This window comes from Callorhinus ursinus, unplaced genomic scaffold (genome assembly GCF_003265705.2).
Source record: "Callorhinus ursinus isolate GAN/ISIS: 27379988/994484 unplaced genomic scaffold, GSC_fseal_2.0 scaffold43, whole genome shotgun sequence".
In the NCBI taxonomy this organism is placed as follows: Eukaryota; Metazoa; Chordata; class Mammalia; order Carnivora; family Otariidae; genus Callorhinus; species Callorhinus ursinus.
The window spans coordinates 11,584,606-11,610,224 of record NW_027397105.1 but is presented as its reverse complement, the minus strand read 5'-3'; the positions used below and the strand labels follow the sequence as shown (position 1 = coordinate 11,610,224).

The 25,619-nt window shown below is 51.8% G+C and overlaps 1 protein-coding gene across 4 annotated transcripts; it reads left to right on the top strand.

Moving 5' to 3' along the window:
• The first annotated feature begins 202 nt into the window (after positions 1–202).
• ALKBH5 (alkB homolog 5, RNA demethylase) lies at positions 203–25,011 on the top strand. Of its 4 annotated transcripts, XR_003206321.2 has the most exons (6): positions 203–1,905; positions 9,944–10,024; positions 19,739–19,894; positions 20,733–20,889; positions 22,695–22,825; positions 24,263–25,011. XR_003206321.2 is itself a non-coding variant. In XM_025864110.2 (5 exons), the coding sequence occupies exons 1-5, from the start codon at positions 1,136–1,138 to the stop codon at positions 22,770–22,772; spliced, it is 1,242 nt and encodes a 413-aa protein (XP_025719895.1). In that variant the 5' UTR covers positions 204–1,135; the 3' UTR covers positions 22,773–25,011. The 4 variants fall into 4 exon arrangements, 3 of the variants coding, with proteins under 3 accessions (XP_025719895.1, XP_025719896.1, XP_025719897.1); XM_025864110.2 differs by having other exon boundaries at positions 204–1,905; positions 22,695–25,011; XM_025864111.2 differs by lacking the exon at positions 22,695–22,825 and having other exon boundaries at positions 205–1,905.
• Positions 25,012–25,619: the final 608 nt, after the last annotated feature.

Sequence of the window (25,619 nt, the reverse complement as noted above, 5' to 3'; positions counted from 1 at the left end):
GGTGGGGGGCAGGGAGGTGCCCCCTCAATGAGTCCAGCTTCTGCAGCCGTCGCCGTCTGGCCTTAGAGCTGGGACCCGGTGCTCTCGGCCGCGCAGTTCGAGGAGTTTCGGCCGGTTTCAGAACTTTCCTAAAGAGTCTGAGGGCTTTTCTCCGTTGGCGTCCACATTCGGGCACTTCCATAGCCACCCATTCACCCCTCAGGGGTCCTTGACGCCCTCCACGCAGTTAATTAAGTGACGGACGCAGTAACCAAGGCGACCACTTGATTGACAGACACGAATGCGAACCAATTTCCGGAAGCTCCCGTCTGGGCCCGCCCGGCGCGTGGCCGGTGACCCAATGAAAGAACTGGAAACGCAAAAGGGGGCGGTGACGGGGCAGCCTAGGTTGTGGCGGTTCCCCGGTGGTTGCGCGTTGAGGGCTGAGGCGTTTTCGAGCCTTTGGACGATGCCGTGACGCAGCATCGCGAGAGCGTTGACAGTGTGAGCGCACCCCTGTGGAGGGAGCCCTTCGGTCGCGGAGGTGGCGCGTCAAGGAGGCAGGTTGCTGTTTGAGGGTGCTCCCTCGGAGTCCTTCAGTGAGTGGGGGAGGGGCGTCGGACGCCGAGCGGTCCCCGTCTGCGCTTGCGCGGGCGCCTCCGGTGACCCGGCCTACACGCACGCGCATGCCCGCTGCGCGCGGAGCCGCGGTGGCTGGCGGCATTGCGCGTGCGCGCTGAGGAGCTCGCTGAGGAGCGGCGCTGGCGGACGTCGGGCGAACGGCCCGTGACGTCGTGAGGAGCGCTTTAAAGTGCGGGCTGGGCCGGGCGTCTGAGGGTCTGGCTGGGAGTCGGGTCGGTCCTCCGCAGCGGCCCTCCGCGGCATGAGGCGCTGCCGGCGCCCTTGCTCCGTGGGACGTGAAGAAGGTGGGGAAGGAAGCCCTGTTGCCGCCACCGCTGCATGACCCGCCGCCCCTGAGGCCCGACCCCGCGCCCGTTCCCTCGACGCCCCCCCCCCGCCGGGTCCCCCGGTCTCGCATGGGGGCCTGGCGCTGAGGGAACCCCATTTCTCCGGGGGCGCCGGGGCGCGTCCTCCGAGAGCCATGCCCGGCCGCCCCTCCGGCCCCGGAGGACCCTAGAGCAGCGTCGTGGGGGCCATGGCGGCCGCCAGCGGTTACACGGACCTGCGTGAGAAGCTCAAATCCATGACGTCCCGGGACAACTATAAGGCGGGCAGCCGAGAGGCAGCGGCCGCCGCCGCCGCCGCCGTAGCCGCCGCTGCCGCCGCCGCCGCCGCCGCCGAGCCTTACCCGGTGTCCGGGGCTAAGCGCAAGTACCAGGAGGACTCGGACCCCGAGCGCAGCGACTACGAGGAGCAGCAGCTGCAGAAGGAGGAGGAGGCGCGCAAGGTGAAGAGCGGCATTCGCCAGATGCGTCTTTTCAGCCAGGACGAGTGCGCCAAGATCGAGGCCCGCATCGACGAGGTGGTGTCCCGCGCCGAGAAGGGCCTGTACAACGAGCACACGGTGGACCGGGCCCCGCTGCGCAACAAGTACTTCTTCGGCGAGGGCTACACGTACGGCGCCCAGCTGCAGAAGCGCGGGCCTGGCCAGGAGCGCCTGTACCCGCCGGGCGATGTGGACGAGATCCCCGAGTGGGTGCACCAGCTGGTGATCCAGAAGCTGGTGGAGCACCGCGTCATCCCCGAGGGCTTCGTCAACAGCGCCGTCATCAACGACTATCAGCCCGGCGGCTGCATCGTGTCTCACGTGGACCCCATCCACATCTTCGAGCGCCCCATCGTGTCCGTGTCCTTCTTTAGCGACTCCGCGCTCTGCTTCGGCTGCAAGTTCCAGTTCAAGCCCATCCGGGTGTCGGAACCTGTGCTCTCCCTGCCGGTGCGCAGGGGAAGCGTGACTGTGCTCAGGTAACCCACCCGGGAAGGAGGGGGCGCCCCTGCATCCTGCCGCCTTAGCTGCCCACCCTCACCCAGGAGGCGGCAGCAAATAGCTCGCCTTTACAGTTGTGACCCATTCTTCTGGTTTGGGTGGGAGAAGGGGCAGGGGGGAAAGGGGGGTCTGTGTTTAAAACACGTGTAGTAAGGAAGCAGGGGAGGGGTCAGGGAACCAATCTAGAATTTTGTATCCCGAGGGCAGGTTTGGCGTGATCACACACGCTTGACTAAGAATTGATACAAAGGCGTCTTTCTAGAAGGCTGAGCTTTTAGGAGTCTGTTTTCTGTGTGTGCTTTTTAGCAAGTCACTTTTCCGTTTCTGGGTCTCTGTTTTCAAATCTGTGCTTTTAAAAGAATAAGTGGAACTCTTATCTGAGAGTCTGTCCAACTCAGCCATTTTCGTGTTTTTGTTGTTGTTTTTTAAGCGGAAGACGTGTAAGGCTTTCTTAACCGAGAAAATATGGAGGAAGGTCCCTGAGGGTATTTAATAGATACAGATTCTCTCTTCCCAACACTTTCCAGGGAGTAACTTCCCTGGAGACGAACAGTTGAGTGGTTGAGGCAGAAATAGAGTGTAGCAGACTCGGAAAATTCAGCCCCTGTTGGCCGCAGAAGAGCCTGTTGGCCCTTTGTAAGAAGGTGTTACCTGTTACCAGGGCCATATGAAACCAAATAAAGTGGATCTTTTTACCTGGTGTTTTGTAGTTGCATCAGGCACAGAATTTAGGTTCTTGGCCTGTTTTGGGTCCCAGATCCTGCTGAGAATTCGCTCAGTACCCTGGTCCCCAAGAAGATTTTCTGCTGGAACGCCTTTGTTTATATGGAGTAGGAAATTTTTATTGGGAGGTGCCTCCTTCCAGCCCTAAAACAGGTAACCTAGCACTGTACTTTCAGTAATCCCCCAAACCTCTTAGGAGCTCTAGACTGCAGCTGCACAGAGCGGCTTGCTTGACCAGCGAATTCTAGTATAGGATCAGAACGTGCTGAGTTTTTGTGAACAGCTTAACTTCTGAAGTCCGAGCCATGGGCCCTGGTCCTGGGGAGAAGTGGGTTCCTTAATATGAACTCTCTTAATCTGAGGCAGGTCATCGATCTCATTTGAGTTTAGCAGCTGAGGCTGCTTCTGTATCTGGGAGTGGCAGCAGAGCCTTGTGATATCCCAAGGTCTCCTGATGGGGAAGTTTGGGAAGTCAGTGGTAGCCGAAACAGTACTTTGGCTTCCTTATGCATCTGAAACTTAGATGGCCGCTTATCCATCAGGTGCCCCTTTGTCATTTGGGTTTCCAAGCTTACCCTTGGATCTAAGTGGTGCTCCCAGATTAAGGTCTTAGTGTAGAGCCCTTTAAGATGGGATTTCCAGGACAGACCCTCACAAGTGGCTTGCTGTGTAAGGCAGTTTGGTGTCTGACTTCGTTGAAGGGCTCTTGATCCTAAAAGGAACTCACACAAAGGCCGTTTAGTCTCTTAGGGGAATATGAATTTTCCATAGTCACAGGTCTTTAAGGTTGTCTTGAGGACGTCTAGCAGTGGTTGGGTGTGTAATGGGTGCTCATAGGACGCGGTTTGTGACTTTGAGGCTTTCCCTCCCCCTAGCGCACGTGCGCGCGCACGCACACACACGCGCACACACACGCCCTGTTGAAGAGCAGAAGTTTTAAGTTCTTAAAATACAGATCTGTTAGTGATCAGCAACAGGATTGCATCATCAGGAAAATTCTCTTCATCTTTTCCTTGGGATAGTAAAGTCCTAAAGCTTTCCCAGTTCTTTCCAACTCCTGGATTCTGACTTGGCTCTGGTGTTAATGCCGGAGGCTCAGCCATATCCTGAAAAAGTGCTGCCCCAGGCTTTGACTCCAGCTTGGCTGTCATTTGCTTTGAGACCTTGTGGGCATTCTCTGAGCTAAAGTGGGGGTAATGCCAACTTCCAAAACCTTTTAGAATTAATGTTGGTGATTTGGTGTTTTATAAAGAGCCTGGCACGGGGTAGGCGCTTAAGTGGGTATTTGTTTTCATACACAACCCATTTAATGATCCGTTGATCTCTTGTCTGGGAAGGGGCTAGGGATTGGGTGGAGCCTGCATCGTGGCTCTTCCCTTCATAGAGTTCACAGCCTAGTGGGAGCCACAGACAGTTACAGCCCAGGAAAATAACTGCAGGAGTACTTTGAAGGTGGGGGGACCATTTTTGGAGTGTTAGAAGTTTTTAGTAGGAGAAAATGAGGTAGAACTTGAAGGGTGACCAGAACTTAGCCAGGCAACGAAGTTGTTAGCAGTGAGAACACGGAAGCTTTGGTGGCAGTAGCAGTGAGTAGCCATAGGTCAGGGGGGCGGGGGGCAGGTAGATGCTGACTTGAGGCTGATGGAATTCGTTTTTAGTTCTCAGATTCAACCTGGACCTGAAGTAGAGATTCTGGCGAGGCATGCCATGGGAAAGCACTAGATCAGATCTCATCCGTAGTAGTACTGTTGACATTTTGGGCTGGCTGATTCTTTGTTTTGTAGGGGCTGGTCTGTGCATTGTAGAATGTTTAGCAGCATCCCTGGTCTTTGTCCACTAAACAGCAGTTTCACCTTTATGGTGACCAAAGATGTGTCCAAATATTGCCAGATATCCCAGGGCGGGGCTGCGAAAATCATTCCAATGGAGAACCACTGCTCTAGGGTTCTGGATGCGTCCACTAATTTTAATTTTCTAGCACCTGCTCATTTAGTACCCTCAGTTTCCTTGGTATGCAGGTGAGTGAACACCTGCCTGTTAGTAATGCCTCTCTTTAAGGGCTGCTTGGACTCTTCTCCAAGCTGGTAAGAGGGGATGTGATGCTTTCTTTCACTTCCTGGTGTGTATCCCAGTCCGGAAGTGATGAGCTGTAAATTTGCAGATTGGAAGACGGGGGCTGGTGAAAATAGTGGTTCTCTGAAGGTGGGGAGGGTTTTTAGTAAGTCTCATGTGACTCAGACCTCAGTTGTTAGCAGTGGAGTCTATACCCGTTCCAAGGCTACATGGCAGGAATACTGTTTTATATTTAATAGTTGTCAGTGTAGACATTAGTATGTGGCAAACATTGACTCAGCAGTATCCAAATGTGGGCATTTGGAGCAGTGCCTCACAGACCCTTCTGGAAGTGCTTTAAAGGTCTTTCCAAATCCAGTGTTTTTTCTTGTTGTCATTGCGTTTGTAACCTTCCCATGTTGAGCCTAGTTGGTCCCCTCTTAATGCTGTAGTCCCGGGAAATAAGTATCTTTTTACCTTCTTTTCATATCCCTTCTTTCCACATTTCTTCTCCTGTTCTCTGTAGGGTGAATGAGCAGATTAAAACACATTTTAGTTGGATTAATTAGAATAATTACCTCAAGACTAATTGCTTACTTGCTGCTACTTTTAATCACTGCTGCATGGTCTGTGGTTGTGGTGGCCACATGCCCAGAGACCAAGGCCTTAGCCACCTGTCTGGAAATGACTTGTTACCACCAGCCATGGGACACACAGAGGTGAGCGCAGCCTGTAACTTCTAAGTAATAACTGATATTGGGTGGAGTGAGTGGGCATCTCTTGTCCGTTCTGGGCTAAGGGCTGATCTTGTTCAGCTGTTTGAGAGCAAAATTTAGCTTTCTGGCTTAAAATAGTTGGGAAAGTAGGGCAGATAGGTCCTGGGCCACATCTCTTGTGTGCAGTCTTCTGATTCCATGGCAGGGGGAGGAACCTCAGGATGAAGTCAGGGCTGTGCGTTCTCAGGAGGAGCTCCGGGCCAAGGGGATTGGTTATACTTGGTTCTGCCAGGCCTAACAAGATGGCAGAAGCAGCAAAGGGAAGGAAGCTAGCAGGTGAACCATGGTCTTAATCGTGACACTCAGAGCAAGCAGAAAGTAAATAGGTCGTACACATGTCAGGGCTGGCTGGCCATTAGAGGCATAAGGCAGGCTCATGGGGGCTGCCCAGAGTACAGGTAGCTGTAGCTGAAGGGAGGCTGTTAGGCAGTCTTAGTGATCTTGGCCAGTCCCTCCACCTCTGGTTCTGTTCTGTCCTGGGCAGGGCACAGAGTGGATGTTGGGGAATGGTGGCTGTCTTGGAAATGTGCCTTAACACTGTCTCCAAGACTGTCCCCTAGAGGAGAGATGTACCGTCCTGCCCGGTCCCTTAGAGTTTTTCAGACTCTTCATTTAACCTGCACCTAATCCTCTAAGGAAGGATTTGCTTTGAGATCTGTTTTGTAGATGTAGAAACAGAATAGTTAAGCTCAACACACATTTCATTTAGTGTCCACTGAGTGCAGAGACGAATAAGGCCTTTGCAGCACTTAGTCTTGCAGGGAAGACACAATTTCCACAAAGCCAAACATAGTAGTGGGGTGGGGGGGCGGTGGGTGGTGTGAGGGAAACCCAGCCTGGGGGATTTGAGGAAAGCTTCCCTGGGGAGAAGAAAGACTCTTAAGAGTCACTGAAAGCCATAGTGCTAGTGGGTGACGGAGCCAGGTCTGTCACTCTTGATGTTTGTGGCGTGCTGGTCACTGCTACGTGGGGTGGGGGGGACTTGAAAGGACTCAGCCCAGGCAGGGAGCAGGAGGCTGACCAGCATGAAGTATTTCCTCTTCTCCCTTCCCTGTGAAAACAAAGAGCAGGAGGCACTGGAACTTTTCTTCATGCCAAGGGTAAGGCTGGACCCAGGGCATATTAAGTTTCAGGCTGGCAGACTCTGACTTTCAGACAGTTTCTCTTGTAGTAAGTAGGTTTCTTAGCAGTAAATAATCCTCTGTGGTCTCTGCTGGACATTTTCTGTTGAAGCTTAGCCAGAAGAGCTTCCCTTGGCCAGAACTTAGGGCCTCCTGCTGCCAGAGAAGCCTGAGATACTGAGGAGGGGTCAGTATGTCACAGCTGCCAGGAAGTTCTAGAAGACCAGTACTAATGAGCTGTTCAGGTGTGTTCAGTGCCACGGTCATTTCTGGGGGTCCGTGTGGTCTTACCTCCACACTAGTTCTTCTGAAGCCTGGGCTTAGTGGCAGAATTCTGGAGGCCTTTGGGAGGTGGGGGCAGTTAAGGTTTGACAGACGTCTGGGTTTACTCCTTCTGCATTAAGGGAAGTGGTTCCTTGTTGAAGATGGGAGGTGAGGGTGGAGGTACCTGTAACCATGTCAAACCGATTAATACTTGCAACAGTGGGAAAGGTGGTCTGTGGCTAGTACTGCACGTTCAGGCCTTAGAAATGTGCCTTGGGGGGCACCTGGGTGGCTCAGTCGTTAAGCGTCTGCCTTCGGCCAGATCATGATCCCAGAGTCCTGGGATCGAGCCCCACGTTGGGCTCCCTGCTTGGCAGGGAAGCCTGCTTCTCCCTCCCCCACTCCCCCTGCTTGTGTTCCCCCTCTCTCTGTGCGTCTCTCTCTCAAATAAAACCTTAACACAAGCAGGGGGAGTGGGGGAGGGAGAAGCAGGCTTCCCTGCCGAGCAGGGAGCCCCATGCGGGGCTCGATCCCAGGACTCTGGGATCATGATCTGGCCGAAGGCAGACGCTTAACTTAAGACTGAGCCACCCAGGCGCCCCAAATAAATAAAATCTTAAAAAAAAAAAAAGTGCCTTGGATTGCCTTTGCGAATTGGATTTAGCTCTTTGGGGGAAGTCCTGTGTTTATACAGGACTGTCTTGCACCCCATACCTGCATTCTCCCATTGTGGAGTGACAAGAGCCTAGAACGAGCTCTGGAATTGGCTCTGGGCATGGGGCCCATGAGGCCTCTTCTGCTGGCAGATTCCTGCAAGAGGAACCCAGATCACATTTCCTGGGCAGGTACTGAACCCAAGTCTCTAGCTTGCCCCGCGGTGGTCCAGGGCCCTCTGGCTTCTGTCCTGTGCTTAGTAAATGGGAATGCCGTGCCAGGCACACTGTATTATTATCTAACTTAATTCTCAAAATAGCCCTACAGGTTCCAGGGGTGTTAACCATGTAGTCATAGAACTCTAATTCTGCCTACAAGGGAAGAGACAGTGTTTCCCCTTTTAAAAATCTTATCATTTGGTGCACCTGGGTGGCTCAGTAGGTTAAGCGTCTGACTCTTGATTTCAGCGCAGGTCATGATCTCGGGGTCGTGAGATCGAGCTCTGTGTTGGACTCTGCTCAGTGCAATCTGCTTGGGATTCTCTCTACTGCCTGCCCCCCACTCTTGTGCATCCGTGTGCGTGGTGTCTGTCTCTTTCTCAAATGAATAGAAAACATTATTATCATTAGTGGTCATAAAAGAATACATAAGTTGTAAAGCATAACAAAGTGAACACCCCAAACCTACTACTGTCCTTATTACAGATGAGGAAACAGGTTTAGGCCCCCAGCAAATGACTTCCTTAAGGTCACAAGGCTAGTAGGCAACAAAACTCGGGTTCTCACTCAGGTCTCTTCAACTCCTCTGTGTGTGGCATTTCTCACTGTAGGCCTACAGATACAAATACGTGTTATTTGAGAGAAGTTTCTTTGGCCAGTGCTCCATTAAAAAAAAAAATTGTTTTGCTGTAGTAATTCTCAGATCCCTTAATACAGTCATGCTTTTTTAAACTCTTCGATATTTTCCACATTGATTTGGTTGTGGACATTTGTCCATAGTCTCTTCTAAGACTGATGGTCCCAGAGAAAACTGAAAACCTCTGGTCTAGGAGCAGCAGCTCAGAGAGGAAATCTTTAAAATAAAGGTTCGGGGGATGCCTGGGTGGATCAGTCAGTTAAGGGTCTGCCTTCGGTTCAGGTCATGATCCCAAAGTCCTGGGATTGAGTCCCACATCAAGCTCCTTGCTCAGCAGGGAGCCTGCTTCAGCCTCTGCCTACTGCTCCCTCTGCCTGCCACTCACCCTGCTTGTGCGCGCGCGCATGCTCCCATGAGTGGTGTCTCTCTCTCTCTCTCTCTCACTCTCTCTCTCAGAAATAAATAAAATTTTTAAAAATGGTAATAAAGGTTCTGTCTCTCCCAGCATGGCCTCAAATCAGAGGGGTTTCCCTCTTGGACTTATTTTCTATTTGTCTTGCTTCTAGTTCTTGCCCACATTGGGGCAGCCTGGCCATTTTGAGGCGTTCCTCCCAGGCCTGCAGTGTTTCTAACGGTCACATGGGTGTCTTTACAGCTGCCCTTGAGAAGGGAGCTGATGAGCAGCTGTGGAGAGGACGATTTGTGGTCCAGGGTTGGCCAGGGAAAAGCTGAGCAAGACAAGGCTGAGGTGTTCACCTCCCACCGCGCCTGTGTCTGGCTGTGTAGAGCCCTGCCTCGGCTCAGTGGAGGAACTTGGGGTGGGAGTACCTCTTGGGTGCCATGCTCCTGGTTGAGGGCATGTGAGGAGGCTCAGGATGCTGAGTTTGCTTCCGGAGTTTCAAATCGGAAAGATGTTAGCTGTGAAGAGGACAGTCATCTACCCACATTCATTGGTCTAAGCAGTTTTTTAAATTGTGTAACTTGATGAAAATAAATAGATATTTGAGTGTGATGGGAATTCTTAAAATATCCCAAACACAGCTGTCTTCAAGATTTTTGGATCCCCCCAAATGGAGGTTTTTGAAAGCTTGTTTTCAAGTAGACAAATTGAACATTGCAGCCTTAGTTCTCTGGTGACTCAGGGCTGTCCGTGTCTGCCTTGGCTTCCTCTTCGTGCTGAAGGGGGACGGGGGCAGGGAAGGAAGAAGAGGAGATGCAGTTCTTGTCTTCTCACCAAGGTCTGACCTAAGTCACTCTGGCTGCCTGCAGAGTGACTAAAGGTGTACCTTCTTGGGGGCCCTGTAAAAGAAGGGCTCTTGGCTTGTGTGGAGAGATTGCTGCTGTGGTTTCTGCCTTCAAGCCTGCCTTTGCCTCATCCCAGGTTTTTTCCTTGAGTGGAGCATCCTAGAGCTTCACAGGTGATTGCCCTTTCCATGTAGATCCTTGAACCTCTCAAAATAACAGGGCAGAGGTGGCCTTAAGACCTGGACCATATTTTTCTCTCTTTACCCTGTAGGAACTTTGGTTGTCTGTTCACTTTCCAAGCTCATATGCTCTGTGTTTATTTTCAGTGGATATGCTGCTGATGAAATCACTCACTGCATACGGCCTCAGGACATCAAGGAGCGCAGAGCGGTCATCATCCTCAGGAAGTAAGTGCCCCGGTGTCTGGCACCTGCAGGACTGTCTGGAGATGTAGGTCTGGATTCCCTTAGAACTTGGCTCCTCTGTATCAATAGCATAGCAGCATGAAGCCTGGGAGAGGAAAAGGCTATCAGGTCTCATACTTTTTGATTTTAATTCTTTGAGGAAAAAGCGGTTTTGTCTTTTCTTCATTGGAAAATTAAGTTCTGTGTCTGTTTAAGGAGTTGGGGGCTGAGCCAAAGCACATGCTCCCAGTGTTTATGGACACAGTCTTGAGACAAGATTTGGGGACCCCTCTTCCAGACCTCCCCTCCCCCTCTCTCTTTCCTCGTCTCTTTGGTTCTGATTTGTCACATGTGATCTTGCTGAGTATTTTTAGACTGTGCCTTAGCAGCCTGCTTTAAAAACGCCTGGGTTTTCACTTCTGGGAGGAGCAGGGAGTGAGAAGAGGAAACGAAGGTGGGAGGTTAGGCTGCAGTGTTTAGCAGTGGCATAGCTTGTGGCTGTCTCTCCTCTCTGGCCAGGGAGTTAGGGATGTACTGACCGACATCACTAGACCTGGCTCTTTAGCACTTCTGGTTTTCTGCTCATGGAGTGAATGGACCGAGCCAAACAGATGCTGGGTCAAGACAAGCTTGTCTTTAGAGTGGAGTCCCAAGAGGCTAGATGATTGTCCAGGGTTGTCAGGAGAGCAGACCCAGTGCCTGGACGCCCGCCCCCCCCCCCCAGGCTGGAACACAATGTCCCATAGCTTGCCATCTTTTTTTTTCTTTTTTTCATTTAAATAGTATTTTTAGAATAGCTTTAGATTTACAGAAAATTGTAAAGGTAGTACAGAGTTTCCATGTACTGCGTGTGTACCACTTCCCCGATCTTAATGTTTTATATTAGTAAGATATGTTTGTTACAGTTAAGAAAGCGGTATTGATATGTTATTATTAACTGAAGTCCTTATTTATTCGGATTTCCTTAGTCTTTTCCTAACATACTTACTCTGTTCCGGGACCCCACATTACATTTAGTTGTCATGTCACCTTAGGTAGGCCCCTCTTGGCTGTGACAGTTTTTCATACTTGCCTTATTCGTGATGACACTAACTGGTCAGATATTTTGTAGAGTATCTCTCCATTGGAATTTGACATTGTTCTAATGGTTCTACTGGGGTTCGGGGTTTGGGGGAAGACCACAGAGGTAAAGCCCCTCTTCTCTTCAGTCCTGTCCAGGGCACAGGACTTCTCACTGTTGATGTTGACCGTGAACACCTGGCTGAGCTTGTGTTTGTCGGTTACCTTCTGCACTCTAAAGTTACTATTTCCCCTGCCTTAGGAAGGAAGTAGCTGTGTTCGTTGGTTACCTTCTGCAGGCAAAAGTTACTCTTTTCCTGTCTTAGGAGGGAAGTTGCTATGTGCAGCCCCCGCATAAGGAGTGGGGAGTCACCCCCCAAGTTATTTGGAAGTCTTCTGCAAAGACGTTTTGTTTCTTCTTCTTTTTCTTTTGTGTATTTCTTTATTCAGTTGTTTACTTACATCAATATGGATTTACGGGGTATTTGTTTTATGCTCCAGTTATTCCAGCTTTTGCCATCAGGAGTTCTCTTTTTTTTTAAAGTACATCCTTATTTTTTGGCTTGCCATCTTTTTAACTTCAATCTGTAAGTTGAGCATCTTGGCCTTTTGGGTCCAGAACTCCAAAATAATGTGGTGGATGAAATCTCTTTGGCATGGCTCTGCCACTTTGTCAAGTCAAAACTTGGGGTGTCTGTTGTACCTATATAGAATGGAAATGCTAGAGACCTGAAGGACTGTCCTGGGGTGCAGGCTGAGTAGCAGGCACACGTGAGAGCTGCAGACGGGTCCGTTTAGGAGCTGGCAGCGTCTCACCTGTAGCCTAAGAATATTCCCAGAATTCATCAGAAGAAGGGTTTTTATCTGCCTTTCTTTCTTTTCCTGTGGTTCCCAGCACAGGCCAAAACCCAGAACACAGAAGTGATACAGCCCAGTTGTAGCTGCCTTCTGGTCTCTTCTCCCCAGTCATTTCTTCCTGGGCTATACTGGCACTTCCAACTCAGCCAAGGCCAAGTGGCCCACCTAGGCCAGGAGCTTGGAGAGGAACTCCTAGAGGGATATAAAACCAGAGCAGCAGCTTCCCAGGTGCCCGGCAAGCCCCTCAAAATAGCTTATCCCAGGGAAATCTTCACTGGAGGCGCAAATGAAGTGGCCAAAGCTGGAGTGTCAGGTCATTCTTCCAGCTGTTTCCTTCCTCTTCAATGGTGGCTCCCTTACTTGACTTCCCGGGCTGGCTGGGTCGGATGCTTCTCAGTGGAGCTAGGAGCCTACACTGTTAACCAGGTCCCCCCGGAACCTCTTTGGCCAGCCGGGCCCCTGGTAGTGGTCTGACCTTGGAGAATTGACTGTTGGTAGGTAACTGATGCTCTTTGACCTTTTGACTTGAATGGGCCCAGGAGCCAACCACAGACTGGGTTAGAGAACAGAAGCACAGAGCCTTGGTTATGAGGGGGCTGGAGAGGAGTGGGAGGATGGCTCTCAGCCAATACTGCCCAGCTGTAGGGAGACAACTCCGGTTACCAGATGAGAGGCCCAGGATAAAAGCCGGGTTCCTTGTTGGGCTTTGCCTGTCCATGCAGCCTAGCCTTTTGGCGTTTTCCTTGTTGTCTTGTACTCCACACTTACATTAAAGTACTTGGAGCTCCTAGTGTGATCCATGGACTTGCATCCTTGCAGCAGTGTAGCCTCTTTTGGGAATGTTTTCCCATCTAACATGTTCATCTTATCCCCCGCATCCTACCCTGCAAATGACCCACGTATGCACAATGAAAGTTGGTTGACTTAGTCATCCATCAAGGCTCAGGTGTTGATCGTTTTGACACGCGGAAAGCATCACAAACGTACCTATAGCCTTCTCAGTGTATCCCCTCCCCCCACTTTAGACTGTTGTATATAGTCTATATTTGCCATCGTGAATTTCCAAATCTGCATTCTGTGGGGGCGGGAACCCTGTTCAGTCAGGCCCAGCATTGAGGCCTGGCCCAGAGGAGGTATCAGAGGAGGACAACACAGGTGAATGAGGAGCAGCTCCAGAGTTAGCTGTATGGGCTTTGTCTTGGAAAAGGACAAGCTGGTGACAGGATGAAAAAGGGAGCATCCTGGCCCAGGCACTGCCCAGACATCAAGGATGTGGCCTTGACAGGTACCTGGCTGACTTGCTTGCTGGTGAGGCTGCATCTAGATGGGTGGAATCTAGGCATTGAGCCTGGCCCTGCTCCTCATAGGCAGAGGGGGGAGGAAGCCAGTCCTGCCTTCTCTTAAGTTTGGATAAAAATTGTACAGGCTGTTGTGGGAGGGCTTGGGTGGCTCTGTCATGAGCTCTGGTCAGTCAGAGCTGGGACTATCCTTCCAAGCGCCTCATGGGGGGAAATGGGTGGGTGGCCACCAAGTGCCTTTTGATTCCACAGAATGTGGCGCCTTTGAATGTGGTTGGTGCTGAGTCTCCATGTGTGTGGCACCATTGTTTCTCATGGGGAGGACTGGGAGGCTGGGAGTGACCACCTGAGGGTTTCCCCGTGAGTGGAATCCTCGGGCTGCAGCTTCGTATTGTAATCTGTTCGGGGTCACAACCAGTAAACGGCTGAGTAAGACCCTGACCCTGGGTCTGCTGGTATGTAACAGGTTGGCATTTTGCATGCCGGAACAACACAAGCAGGGTGAATACTGTCTTAAAAGCACAGAGAGTATCTGCTGGAGCCCAGCAAACGACAACAGCAACAAGAAACAAAAATTTTAAAAATTACATCCAGCTCGGCGGGGGTTGGGAGTAGGGGGAGTTCGGACAGGATTGGGAGTTGGGGGAGTTGGGACAGGATTGGTAGATCTGGCTCCTGAGCTGGAAATCGCTGGCCAGGCAGAAATGGTAAGCCCAGGGCGCCTGGGTGACTCAGTCGGTTAAGCGTCTGCCTGCCGCCCAGGTCATGATCCCAGGCTCCTGGGATTGAGCCTTGGATTGGGCTCCCTGCTAAAGTGGGAGTCTGCTTCTCTCTCTGCCCCTCCCCCTGCTTGTGCTCTCTCGCGTGTGTGTTCTCTCTTTCAATGAAATGATAACTCTTGGGGCGCCTGGGTGGCTCAGTTGGTTAAGCAACTGCCTTTGGCTCAGGTCATGATCCCAGGGTCCTGGGATCGAGTCCCGCATCGGGCCCCTTGCTACTTGGGGCCCCAGCTTCTCCTTCTGCCTCCCGCTCCCCCTGCTTGTGCTTGCTCTCTTGTCTCTCCGACAAATCAAATCTTAAAAATTAATTGAAAATTCTTAAAACCAAAAAACCGGTAAGCTTAAAGGCTAGAAGGTGTGAAGTATAGAGGATCTGTGTAGTTGAGGGGAGGTATGGGAAGAAGGTCTTGGATCAACTCTTGATCATCAGGAGATGACTTGTGTGCGGGCCTTCAGGGCCTTCGGTTGGTGGCCAGGGCACCCAATCCCTTGGTCTTCAGGAAGCACCCAGGGCTGTCCTAGGTCTGCCTACAAGATCTTGTATTCCTGCATGGCTAATCTCTCTAGTACATAAAGTGGCTCAAGGCAGTGTTAATAGTCCATTTCTTTGCTTTGGTTAAGTGAGCTCAGCTTAGTGGGTTGAAGCTGGGAAGAGCAGCTAGAGGTTCATTTGCCAAATGTTAACCAAGGCTGGTATGCCAGGAAGCAGTGGGGTGAGGGATTTGCATGAGAGAGACTTTGTAGGAGGCTGAGTTAAATGGCTTATTTGGTCGTTCAGAACAGGGGATTCCCAGGGGTCAGGGGGAGACTGTTCCTGAAAGCAGAGTAACCCCAGTATGAGGCTCTGTGTGTGTATGAGCAGAGGGTGAGAATGGAGGGTGCATTCTGGGCTTCGTCCCTTGGGGAGGGGCAGGGGTGGCCAGCTCTTGGTTTCCCTGACTCGGCCTGAGACGTTGCCCCCACCAAAGACCTGTGCCATTGCTTCTGTCTCCATGATTCTCGTCTCCTAGGCCAAGGGTTAGCCTACCTTTGTTTCTTGGTCCAGTGAGTGTGTGTGTCTATGTGCATTTACCCTGCACAAGGAATGGGGGAGCAGTTAAGACCACCTGGGGATGAAACTGGCTTAAGCTCCTGGCCTGGCTTTGCCCTGTCTTCACTGAAGACAAGTTGGTTATCTGAGCCCTGTGTCCTCACCTATAAATTGGGTTAGTGGTGGTGCTAGGGATGGTTAAATTCAAGAATGCTGTGCCTGCTTCTCCTAGCCCCTTCCTTACCGTACTTGTTCTCTGAATTTGATGAGTTGGGCAGGGGATGAGGAAGGCTGCTGTCCAGTTGAGGGAAGGTGTGAGTTCAGGCACAGCGTGAGAGGAAAGCGAGACCTGGAGATAGGTTGTTCACTGGCCCAGGCCAGAGAAAGCAAGCTTGTTGTCTGGCCACCTGGTGTTGTGGAGGATATCGGTACCTAACCAGGCCTGAATGGGGGATTCCTAGGCACCCATGATGCTGGCCCTGTTGTCTGGCTATCATCCGTAGAGCTCTGGGTTACAGGTATGTGGTATGACATGTTGGTAATCAGGCTGAACGAGTTGGAGAGGCCCTTGGGGCCTGGTTATTGTGCAGGCCTGGGTATGGAGGTCTTCTGGGAGCCCTGCTAGGACCATGGGCTTGGGGTGCCCTCTTCTTTGGGTTATACCCCTCATGTGCCTTTCAGGCTCTCCTGAGACCGGTGTAGAAGCCTGCTGTGGTCAGAACTGTCTTGTGGGCAGCGAGGTGTGATGTTGGAGGGAGTTTGGTGGAAGATGGGGAGTGGCGTCAAGAGGAGGTGGGTACTGTTGCGGGAGAGAGAACAGTACTGTCTGCGCTTTGTGAGAATCTGATACTCAGGTGCTACAGCTTAGGCCTAGAGGCCTAGGTCACTCAGTAGATAAGGGTGCTCAGACAGACTTGCTGCACTGCCTCCCTGCTCCATCTTGAGAGTCAGGCTTTGTAAGCACAAGGGTGCTTGGTGTGAGGGTGGAGCCGGGAGTTGTGGGATGGTTGGCTCCAGGTGCAGGCTGGTTCCTGGTCTCCCAGAAATGGTGGTCTGCCTGGACAGCAGTCTGCTCTGTTGGAGTACAGAGAGCCCACCTGGGCTTCAGAGGCCATCATGGGATAGTAGCTGTGTGACTTAGGCCAGTGATTTGGTCTCCAATATAGCATTGCTTCCCATCCTTACGGTGGAAGTAATCCTCCTCAGCAGCTTCTCTGAAGGATTAGAGGATTCAGTGAGTGATAAAGGAACATGAGGAGAGCTCCTGGGATGGTCAACTTCCTCTCTTTGCCCTCAGGTCACATGTTAATGTGTTAATATTAATGCTTAGTCATCCTCCCTTTGTTTTGGCTTCCCCAGGATCTGTGCCCAATCCCTGCTTTGTCCTGGGGGCTGTCCTGACACCGTGGGTGACCTCACATACCTGGGGTGCCTTGCTGTAACCCCTGGATGTTAAGTCAGATCTGTGAGGCAGGTGTCTGTTCCTCTTGCCACCTGAGGCGGCCCAGGCCCCAGCCCTTAACTGCTAGCACTTCCTGACTTCCAAGTTTATGGATCTTGTTTGCTGAACCCTGAGGGGCCTAGCATGCTCCTTGGAAGTTAGCTGCCTTTTAAGAGGGATGTTCTCAGAAATTAAGCTGTCAGTGGGCAGTGGGTTTGGGATCTTGCTCTGGCCTGGCTTCCTGCAGCACGGTAGCTTTTTGGAAGTGGAAGGAGGGCAGGAACTTCTCCAGCTATTCTGAGATGTACTTGTAACAGCTCCAGGGGATGTGTCAGGAGCACTTTGGGGACACAGAGCTTATACTGCCCCCAAAGTGGGTACGAGAGACAGGGTTCTTAGTAGGGCCACCTCTGATCATCCCTTCTCTTGAGGGCCGCCTCCTGATGGCGGTGGTACTGTCTCGTGCAGAACATCCTTCCCCTCCTTTAGGCAGTTCGAGAGAAGCAGAGCCAGTCCGTGTCCTTTGCTTGTCTAGTCTCCGCTGGTCCCACCTGTCCACCTAGCCTCTCCAGTGGCCCTACCCCCATGATGGGGGGCCACCACCGCTGCCCAGGCTGGCCGCTCAAGAAGGGCAGGGGGCGGGGAATCCCCTCCAGGGATCAGTGTGTGCAAGCTCTGCCTGCGTGGCAGGATGTGCTCAATGTTTTGCAGCCCCAGAAGTGCCGGGGCCAGCCAGGCTCTCCCTTGGTGGCTGTGCTCTTGGTTCTCTTGCCGTCTGTCAGTCATCTGAGAAAACAACTGCAGGCTGCCGGGCCCTGCCTGCCAGGGCTTCACTGGGGCTGCTTCGTCCTGCTGTATTTTTCCTGCCCTGAGCGTGTGCTCCTGGTACCTGTGCAGTCTTAGCATTGGCGTTAGCTCCACCGTGCTGGGGGTGGGGGTGAGGGGGGGCTTTCCTCCATAAGTCTTCACAGCCTTGGAGGCCTCTCAGCCAAGCTTAACAGCTGATGTCTTACTTGGTCTGCTCTCCGCCACCTGGCCCTCTCAGCCAGGAAGGGTTGGGGTGGGGGGATGAGGCCTGGCCTGGTAATGAAGAGGTCCTTGGGCTCCAGTGATTTCTAATTCCCACCCTCGTGTCTGGGTGTTGGCTAGCACCACCTCTTCCTGATAACCCTCTCAATCCTAGCCTTGAGGGGCGCCTGGGTGGCTCAGTCGGTTAAGTGTGTGCCTCTTTAGCTCAGGTCATCGTCTCAGGGTCCTGGAATTTAGTCTGGCTTCCTGCTCAGCAGGGAGTCTGCTTCTTTCCCTCCCTCCCTTTCTCCCTCCCTCCCCTCTTCCCCTCCCCCTCTCAAATAAATAAGATCTTTTTTAAAAATCTTTTTTTTTTTTTTTTAACATTTTATTTGTTTCGGGGAGAGAGAGGGAAACAGCAATCGTGAGCAGGGCAGAGGAAGTAGCAGATTCTCTGCCGAGCAGGGAGCCCGATGTGGGGCTCAATTCCAGGACCCTGGAATCATGACCTGAGCCGAAGGCAAATGCTTAACTGGCTGAGCTACCCGGGCACCGCCCCCCCCCCCCAAAATACCTAAAAACAAAACAAAACAAAAACCTCCTAGCCTTGAAGGATGCCACTGGATTTCTAGACCCTTAGAACTGAAAGAGGCCCTAGGACCAGCCACACTTCTTCCTACTTTGCTTAGGTGGAGAAATAGGCCCAGAAAAGGGTGGAAACCAGCCTGGATTCTAAGTGGCACCATTAGGGCTGGATTTTCCTTTTGCTGCTAGGTAGGTCCTGGTTCCCTGAGCTTGGAGGGCCCAGAGTGGAGGCCGAAACTGGCAGGCCAGTCTGTACAGCTGACCATTCTGCTTCCGTGTCCATGAGGCCAAAGCAAACAGGCAGGGGAAGTTGCCCTGCTGGTCTGCCCACCGCTGTGGGCCTGAGCGCGTTAGAACCTTGGTTCCCAGCTAGGAGGCGCCCCCTGCTGGCTACAGGAGAAAAACCCCTGCCCAGGGTCAGAGCCCTGTGGTTACTGCTTGTCAGGCTTGGTTGGAGTCTCACCTGGGCTTAAACCTTTCTCCCACGACTTCTAGGACCCGTAACCTTTGGGACCTAGTTTTCCCCATCTGTTTACAGCAAGTCAGCCAGTCGGGGGGCGGGTAGGTAGAGGGACCTGTGAGGTTTGCATGCAGTTGTTACGAAGAATACCATGTGGCTTAGGCCAGGGCAGCTCTCGGATTTCCCTCCTGCTGTCTTCCCTGCAGTGTTCTTGTGAGGTTGCTTTGCTCTGACCACAGCACCTTCCTCAGAACCAAGTGACTGTTTTGTGCACAGCTGCCTTTGGGAAGGGTGCCTTCAGGGCCTTTTGCCAGATGTGTCCCCATCACTCCCCACCCCAGGCTTCTCTCCTTGCTGCCTTGCTCCCCTTGCTGCCACCAGCCTGACTTACCAGCCTTCTCTGTACCACACAAGAAGCCTTGGGGCTTTGAGGTTTCCCAGGCTAGCTTCCTCCTGGCCTGGCTTCATAAAGGACTCCAATCATGGCCCTGGACTATCTCCCTGCTCACCTTCTCCCTCTCCCCTGTCCATACTTGCATGTTTTCCCTTTACTGGGCAGTGTGTTCCTTAAAACTCACGCCTACTGTTTGGTGGGGATTTTGCCTTCAAAAGCCTTTTGGCCTTGACTTGGATAGCATCCTATAACTGGCAGAAGCTGCCAGGTGGCTGTGGTGGGATCATAGCCAAGCGTGTGAATGTTGAGTTGGGCCTGGGCTTTCCTGGCTCTGCCGCAGCCTTAGGGTTCCTGTAGGAGAGTCTCTTTTCCCTTTTGTAGGCCTGGACCAGGGGAACCTTCTTTCCCGTCTTGATATTTCAGGAAGGATGAAGGCATCTGCTTGAGTATTATGGGGCCCTCAGTACTCTGGCAGGTGGAATAGAAGCCCCTGGAGAACCTCTGGGCCGAAGTAGGGTTAGTGGGGCTGCTTGTCCAGCTAAGAGAGAACCCTGGATCTTTCCCCTGGTGCAACAGATCTTTCTCACTAGAGGTCTCCAAACAGAAATGTTCCTGTTCCTACTCCTAAGCCTTAACTTAAGAAGGTGGGTCTTTGCAAGTCAGCCAGACCTAGTTGAACCATGAGGAAACTGAGGCACAGAGCAGAGACTGCTGGCTCCCCACTTCCTGGCCAGAGAATTGGTCTGATGGGGCCCACACCCTCCCCAGAGGCCCACTGGTGATCCCATGCATGTTTCCTTTGCAGGACGAGATTAGACGCACCCCGGTTGGAAACAAAGTCCCTGAGCAGCTCTGTGTTACCACCCAGCTATGCTTCAGATCGTCTGTCGGGAAACAACAGAGACCCTGCTCTGAAACCCAAGCGGTCCCATCGCAAGGCAGACCCTGATGCTGCCCACAGGTGCTCAGCTTAGGGACCTTCAACAAAGGCCAGCAAAGCAGCCCCATGGCCTGGCTGTAGGGTGAAATGGGTGGGGGAAGCCTGGGGTGGGTGGTTCGGAGCCTGGCATTGACCACCTTTCCAAGCCTTATGTCTGCTGCTAGGTCATTGGCATTGGTGGCATTCCCACCTAACCCGTGACCAGCTGCCTGCACCCCCAGAGAGCGGGGGTTGAGACGAGATTCTGACAAGTGGGAAGGCTTTGTGGGCTCCCTTTGACTTGTCTCGCTCAGTCCACCCAGACAAATACTCTTGTGGGGTATACTTAAATGTTAGGGGGGAAGCTCGGGCCATGGAAGATAGCAGACCAGGGACCCATTTCAGAAGGGTTGGGGGGAGGATTTCTGGGAAGTGTTTAAGCTGAGATGAGAAGGGTGAGGAAAGCCGTATGTGAAGGCCCATCTAGGCAAGAGGTACTTGGGCTGAAGCCCTGAGGCTGGAAGAGCTTGCTGGTCAGGGGCTAGTGGAGTTGGTGAGCAGATGAGGGGTGGGCAGAGCATGGGGACAGAAAAGAGAGGAGGTGATGGCAGGACGGTGCAGGGCCTTGAGGCTGTGCTAGGATGGGAGGAGCCTCCTGTCCAGCAGGTTTGGCAGTGTCCTGGTGTACTGGACTCAGCCAGGCAGACCTCCCAGGGTAATTGGGAGGTGTTTCAAAGACTAGACGTGGCCACTGCACTTAGTGGGCAAAGGGCCGATGCCAGTGCGTCCGCCATTGCCGCCCCTCCTGGAGAATGGCTGAGCTGGAGTGCGCCAGCTCACAGGTGGTGAGGGACGCTTCCATCCACCTCTTCCCTTGCAGGCCTCGGATCCTGGAAATGGACAAGGAAGAGAATCGGCGCTCAGTGCTGCTGCCCACACACCGTCGGAGGAGTAGCTTCAGCTCCGAGAACTACTGGCGCAAGTCCTACGAGTCTGGGGAGGACTGCTCTGAGGCGGCAGGCAGCCCCGCCCGAAAGGTGAAGATGCGGAGGCACTGAGGCTTGCCGCGCCTCCCGGGAACTCTGGTTAATACTCACGGAGCTGCCCCCTCCTTCTGTTCATGTCGGTGTTTTGTTTTGTTTTTCTTTGGTTTTTGTTTTTCGTTTTTTGTTTTTTGTTTTTTGTTTTTTTTGATCCTTACATTTTTTTCCTCGGGTTTGTTGCCTGTTAAGGCTGAAGAACAGAATTGGCTGGGACCTGATTCTCATGTTTTTGGTTTTCCTACAAAATGGAAAGGCTGTTGGCATCTATAGGGGACAGAAGCTCACGCTGGAGTGGCCAGTAGAGGTGGGGGGGTAGCTGTCCTCAAGTGGGGCCGTGTCAGACTGGGTTTATTTAAGAGCAACAAAGTGTTTTGGTTAAGAAAATTCTTGTTTTGCTTTAAATGTAAATCTTCCTCCGTGTTGTAAGTGAAGTTCAGTCTTCTGCCCCTTCTCCCCACCCACCCCCCATGTCTGTGTGCTGGGTTGAGATCTCATGTTCCTTGTTGGCTCTGCAGGAGGCCTGCTGTCCTCCCACCTCTCACCCATTCTCCAGGCCCTGGAAGCTCACGCAGATAGCCTCTTCCTCCTCCAGCAGAGTTGTTCAGGATGCCTGCGTGGAGGTTTAAACAGTCCTCTGCCACCCCAAAGCTTTTGGCTGAGCCCCTGGGCTTCCTGCACGCCCATTGGCCTGATCTGCCCACAGGTCCCTGAGCTGCTGAGGGGCTGGCTACAGTGGTCCTGACCTTTCTTGCCAGGAGCACGCCACTTTGCTGGGTTGCTTCTTTCAAGCATATGCGTGTGATTGTACGGAACAGTTAGACTTACCACGTTGGGGCAGTTTTAGGAATTGTTTCTAGCTAGAGGGACTGGTGTCCTTCCAAGTCTAGCATTTGGGGTATGGAAAATTGTTGTGGTGTGTGGTAGGGTTTTTGTTTTCTTTTGTTGTTGAGTTTTTATTTTTTCCTTTGGTCTCCTGACTTCTTCCTAACCCTTTCCTTTCTCCTACGTTGGCCAGCGTGAGCCCTCTTTCCATGTCATCCCCATAGGAAGGTGCCTGTCCGCCCCCTCTGTCTGCCTATAGCATGCATCCAAGGCCAGAGCTCAGGGCTGCAGATTGGGTTGGTGCCTCCTCTCCTTCAGGGGCGTGGGGAGCTGGGGAAGGGGCTTTGAAGAAGTAATAAAAGGAAAAAAGATAAAGTTTTTGGCAGTTCCCACCTACTCAGAACCTTGAAGGTTGCAAGGTTTAGATGATCTAGATTCATTAGGAATGTCTCCTTGCCAGCCAAGGCCGAGACCCAGGCCTGCTGAGAGCAGAGGCCTTCCCAGTCCCCAGGCTGCCACCACCCCAGGGGGCCTTGTCTTACAGAGGCCCAGGCCTGAGGCTGCAGAAATCTAGGGCAGCCACCACCATCAAGAAGCCCCTCTCAGGGCCCAGAACTCCTTTGCCAGCGTGGATTCAAGTCGGGACTGCATAACTAAAGCAGTTGCAGTTTTATTTTTTTTTTACAGCTTTTTTCCCAAAAATGATTTGTAGTTGTGTGTGCAGCACTTTGCCCTGATATGTGTGCTCTACAATAAAAACCAAATCTAATATATTTTGAAACAGTTGTCCGATACTGTTATAAGAGAGGACTTGCATTTGGTGCTTCCTTAATCCCCTTATTTTCTTAACTCTGAACCCGGGCTGGGGAGGCCAGACAGAGTTCATTGCCCACCAGGGAGGTCCTCATGGGAGGTAATAGGGCTGGGGGCCAAAGGTGAACTTCCCCTCTGCCTGCTGTGCTCTCACCCACTCCCAGGAGGATGGACCATGTGTCCAGGTGCCCCCGACGCCATGGGCCTACAGGAGCCAGGATCACACCCTGCTGAGTTTTTGAAGCCTTCCCCCCACTGGACGTGACAGGCTGTGTGCCAGTGAAGGAGGGACAGGGTGAGCAAAGTTGGGGAGAGCCTGGCCTTTGTAAAAGATAAGCAAGTGGTTTTGCTTGTTAAACAAATTCTTGAGTTCCTTCTGTATTCTGGCTGAGCCCTCACTGTGACCTCATCAGTGAGCAGAAGTCTTCTGGTCCCTGCTTTCAAGATGTGTACTACAGAGTTGTGGGATACAGTTACAGGCGTCAGGCAGATGTGTTTGTGTGGACTGGGGTTGGAGCCCAGAGGGTTTTAGTCCCTCCAGGTCCCAGACCTGGCTGCCAGATTCTGGTCAGCTTGGGTCTGCAGTCTCCCTCGTTGACTTCCAGTGCCCAAGCCAGTCTGGCCAATTCTTGCTGTGGAAACCTGGCAGCAAGTCACTCAACCGCCCATTTCAGAGAGGAGAAGAGAGAATCTAGAGGGAGCAAGTGACTGGCTAGGGCTCAGTCCTGGAAATCGGTGACAGGATAGGAAAGGCAGTGGGGGGGAGCCTGCATATGGTCTGTGGCTAGTTGGGCCTGCGGGGGTAGACTGGGTCCCGGTTGCCCCAGAGAGGAGACACAAGCTGAAAGGGAAGGTAACTTGCTCAAAGTCCTCCAGACTACAGGGCAGAGGGGGGCACCTCCCACTCTGTGCCCAGGCCCCTGGCTCAGGCATAGAATGGGGGGCTCACGTGGAGGGCTGGGGAGCTGCTGCTCTACGGTGGTAGCTATGACGGAGTCACACCTGGGCTCTTCCTAGTCCCAAAGAGGCCCTTTGCTCTGTAGGAATGAGAGACCGGAGAGGCTGGGGCAGGGGGCTCCAGCCCTGGTAGCTTCTGCTGCATCATTGGCTTCAGTCTCTGCCCAGCGGTTCCACAGCACCCCATCTCTGGACTAAACTAATTTTCTGAGTAGTCCCTAAGCCTGCCGGGGTTCTGCACCTGACTCCCTGAATCTGACTCTGCTCCCACCCCAGGCTTGCACACAGTAGGTGCTCTATCAACATCTGGCACTAGCCCTGCCTTCGTGGGGAGACCATCCCATTCCTTCGATCCTATTGGCTGGGGGAAGTTGCGGCCCAAAGACCCCTTCATTGAAAAATACGAGTGTCCTACTGTGTGCCAGGCTCTGCGCTGGGTGCTGAGGATACAAGACAGACCTGGTATAGGTCTCTCTCGCACATAGCTGTTCTAAATTGTGCCGACACAAAAGGTGTGTAGCACAGAAATTACAAATAATAAAACACACAGTACACTCTTTGTTATTAAAGTTCTGTATAGCCAAGTGTTCCTCACAGGATGCTTTTGTCGATTTTTTTGATAGATTCTTTTATTTGTAGCTTATCTGTGGTTGTAACTCAACCGTGATATGGCAAATGGAGTTGTATCCCATTGCTGATTATAGTTTTCCAGGGCTCCTGTAACAAAGTACCACAAACTTGGTGGCTAAAATATCAGAAATGTGTTTTTTCACAGTTTGGAGGTCTGAAATCCAAAATGACGATTGCTGGGCTGAGATCATGATCGAAACCATGCTCCTTCTGGAGGCTCCAGTCCTTGCCTCTAAAAGCTTCTGGTGGCTGTTGACGTTCCTTGATCGTGGCCCCATAACTCCTGTCTCTGCCTCCGTGGCCACATGGCTGCCTCTTCGTGTGTACCAAGTCGCCTTCTGCTTGTCCCTCATTAGGACACTCGTGATTGGAGTTAGGGCCTACCAGGATGATCAAAAATAATCTGCCCATGTAATGATCTTTAGTCACGTCTGCAAAGTGGAAAAAAATGCACAGATGCCAAGGATTAGGACCTGAAACCTCTGGGCGTCACTGTTCAGCCTGCTACACTACTCTTTTCCCGATAAGTCTGTCCTTAAACCTGGGACATGGCCTACTGATTGCTCATCGTTGGAACAAACTATGTTAGTTGGATTGAAATTTCTCAGCCTCAGCACTACTATTAAATTTAATCCGCATTATTTTCTCTACTGATTTCTTAAATCTAGACCTGTGCTGTCCAATATGGCAGCCACTGGACAGTTTGGCTGTTGAACACTTGAAATGTGGCTGGTTTGAATTGAGATGTGCTTTAAGTGTCAAATACACACTAGAATTTGAAGTTAGTATGAAAAAAAGAATGTAAAATATATCATTAGTTACTTTATATTGATTACGTGTTGAAATGACAATATTTTGGACATACTGGGTTAAATAAAATACACTTTAATTTCACCTGTTTCCTGTTACTGTTTTAAATCTGGCTACTCACAAATTTGAAATCACGTATGTGGTTTACATTCTGTTTCTATTGGATGGCACTGGTCTAGAAAATCAACAATAAATCCAGCCTGATTGGTGGCGTTTGCTGATTGCTGTGGTGTACACACTCCCTTGGTGGCTGATTGAAAGCTGTCAACATAAGGTCACTGAACACAGTTGTGAAGAGAGGGGGACAGAAGCACATGGTTGTACAGGGTCTCCACCTCACAGATACCACAGATGTAAGGAATGAAAACGTACAGGCAATGGCAAGACGGAACATAGGAAGTGCTTAGTTTTGAGCACTACCTTTGTTTTTAACAATTCTATATGATTTTCAAGAATGTTTTAACAAATGAATTGCAAAATTCCTTAAAATTTGACAGTTGGCTCTTGTGAGTAGCTTCCCATGGGAGGGTTTTGAGCAGAGGACGTGATCAGACTTAGGATCCCTCAGGCTGCCGTGTTGAGGACAAGTCAAGATCATTAGGAGATTGGCACTGGCAAGAGATTAAGGGGCTCCGAACCCAGGAGCTGCGGCCTACGGTGGGGCTGGAGTTCTCCAGCTAGGTGTCTGCGTG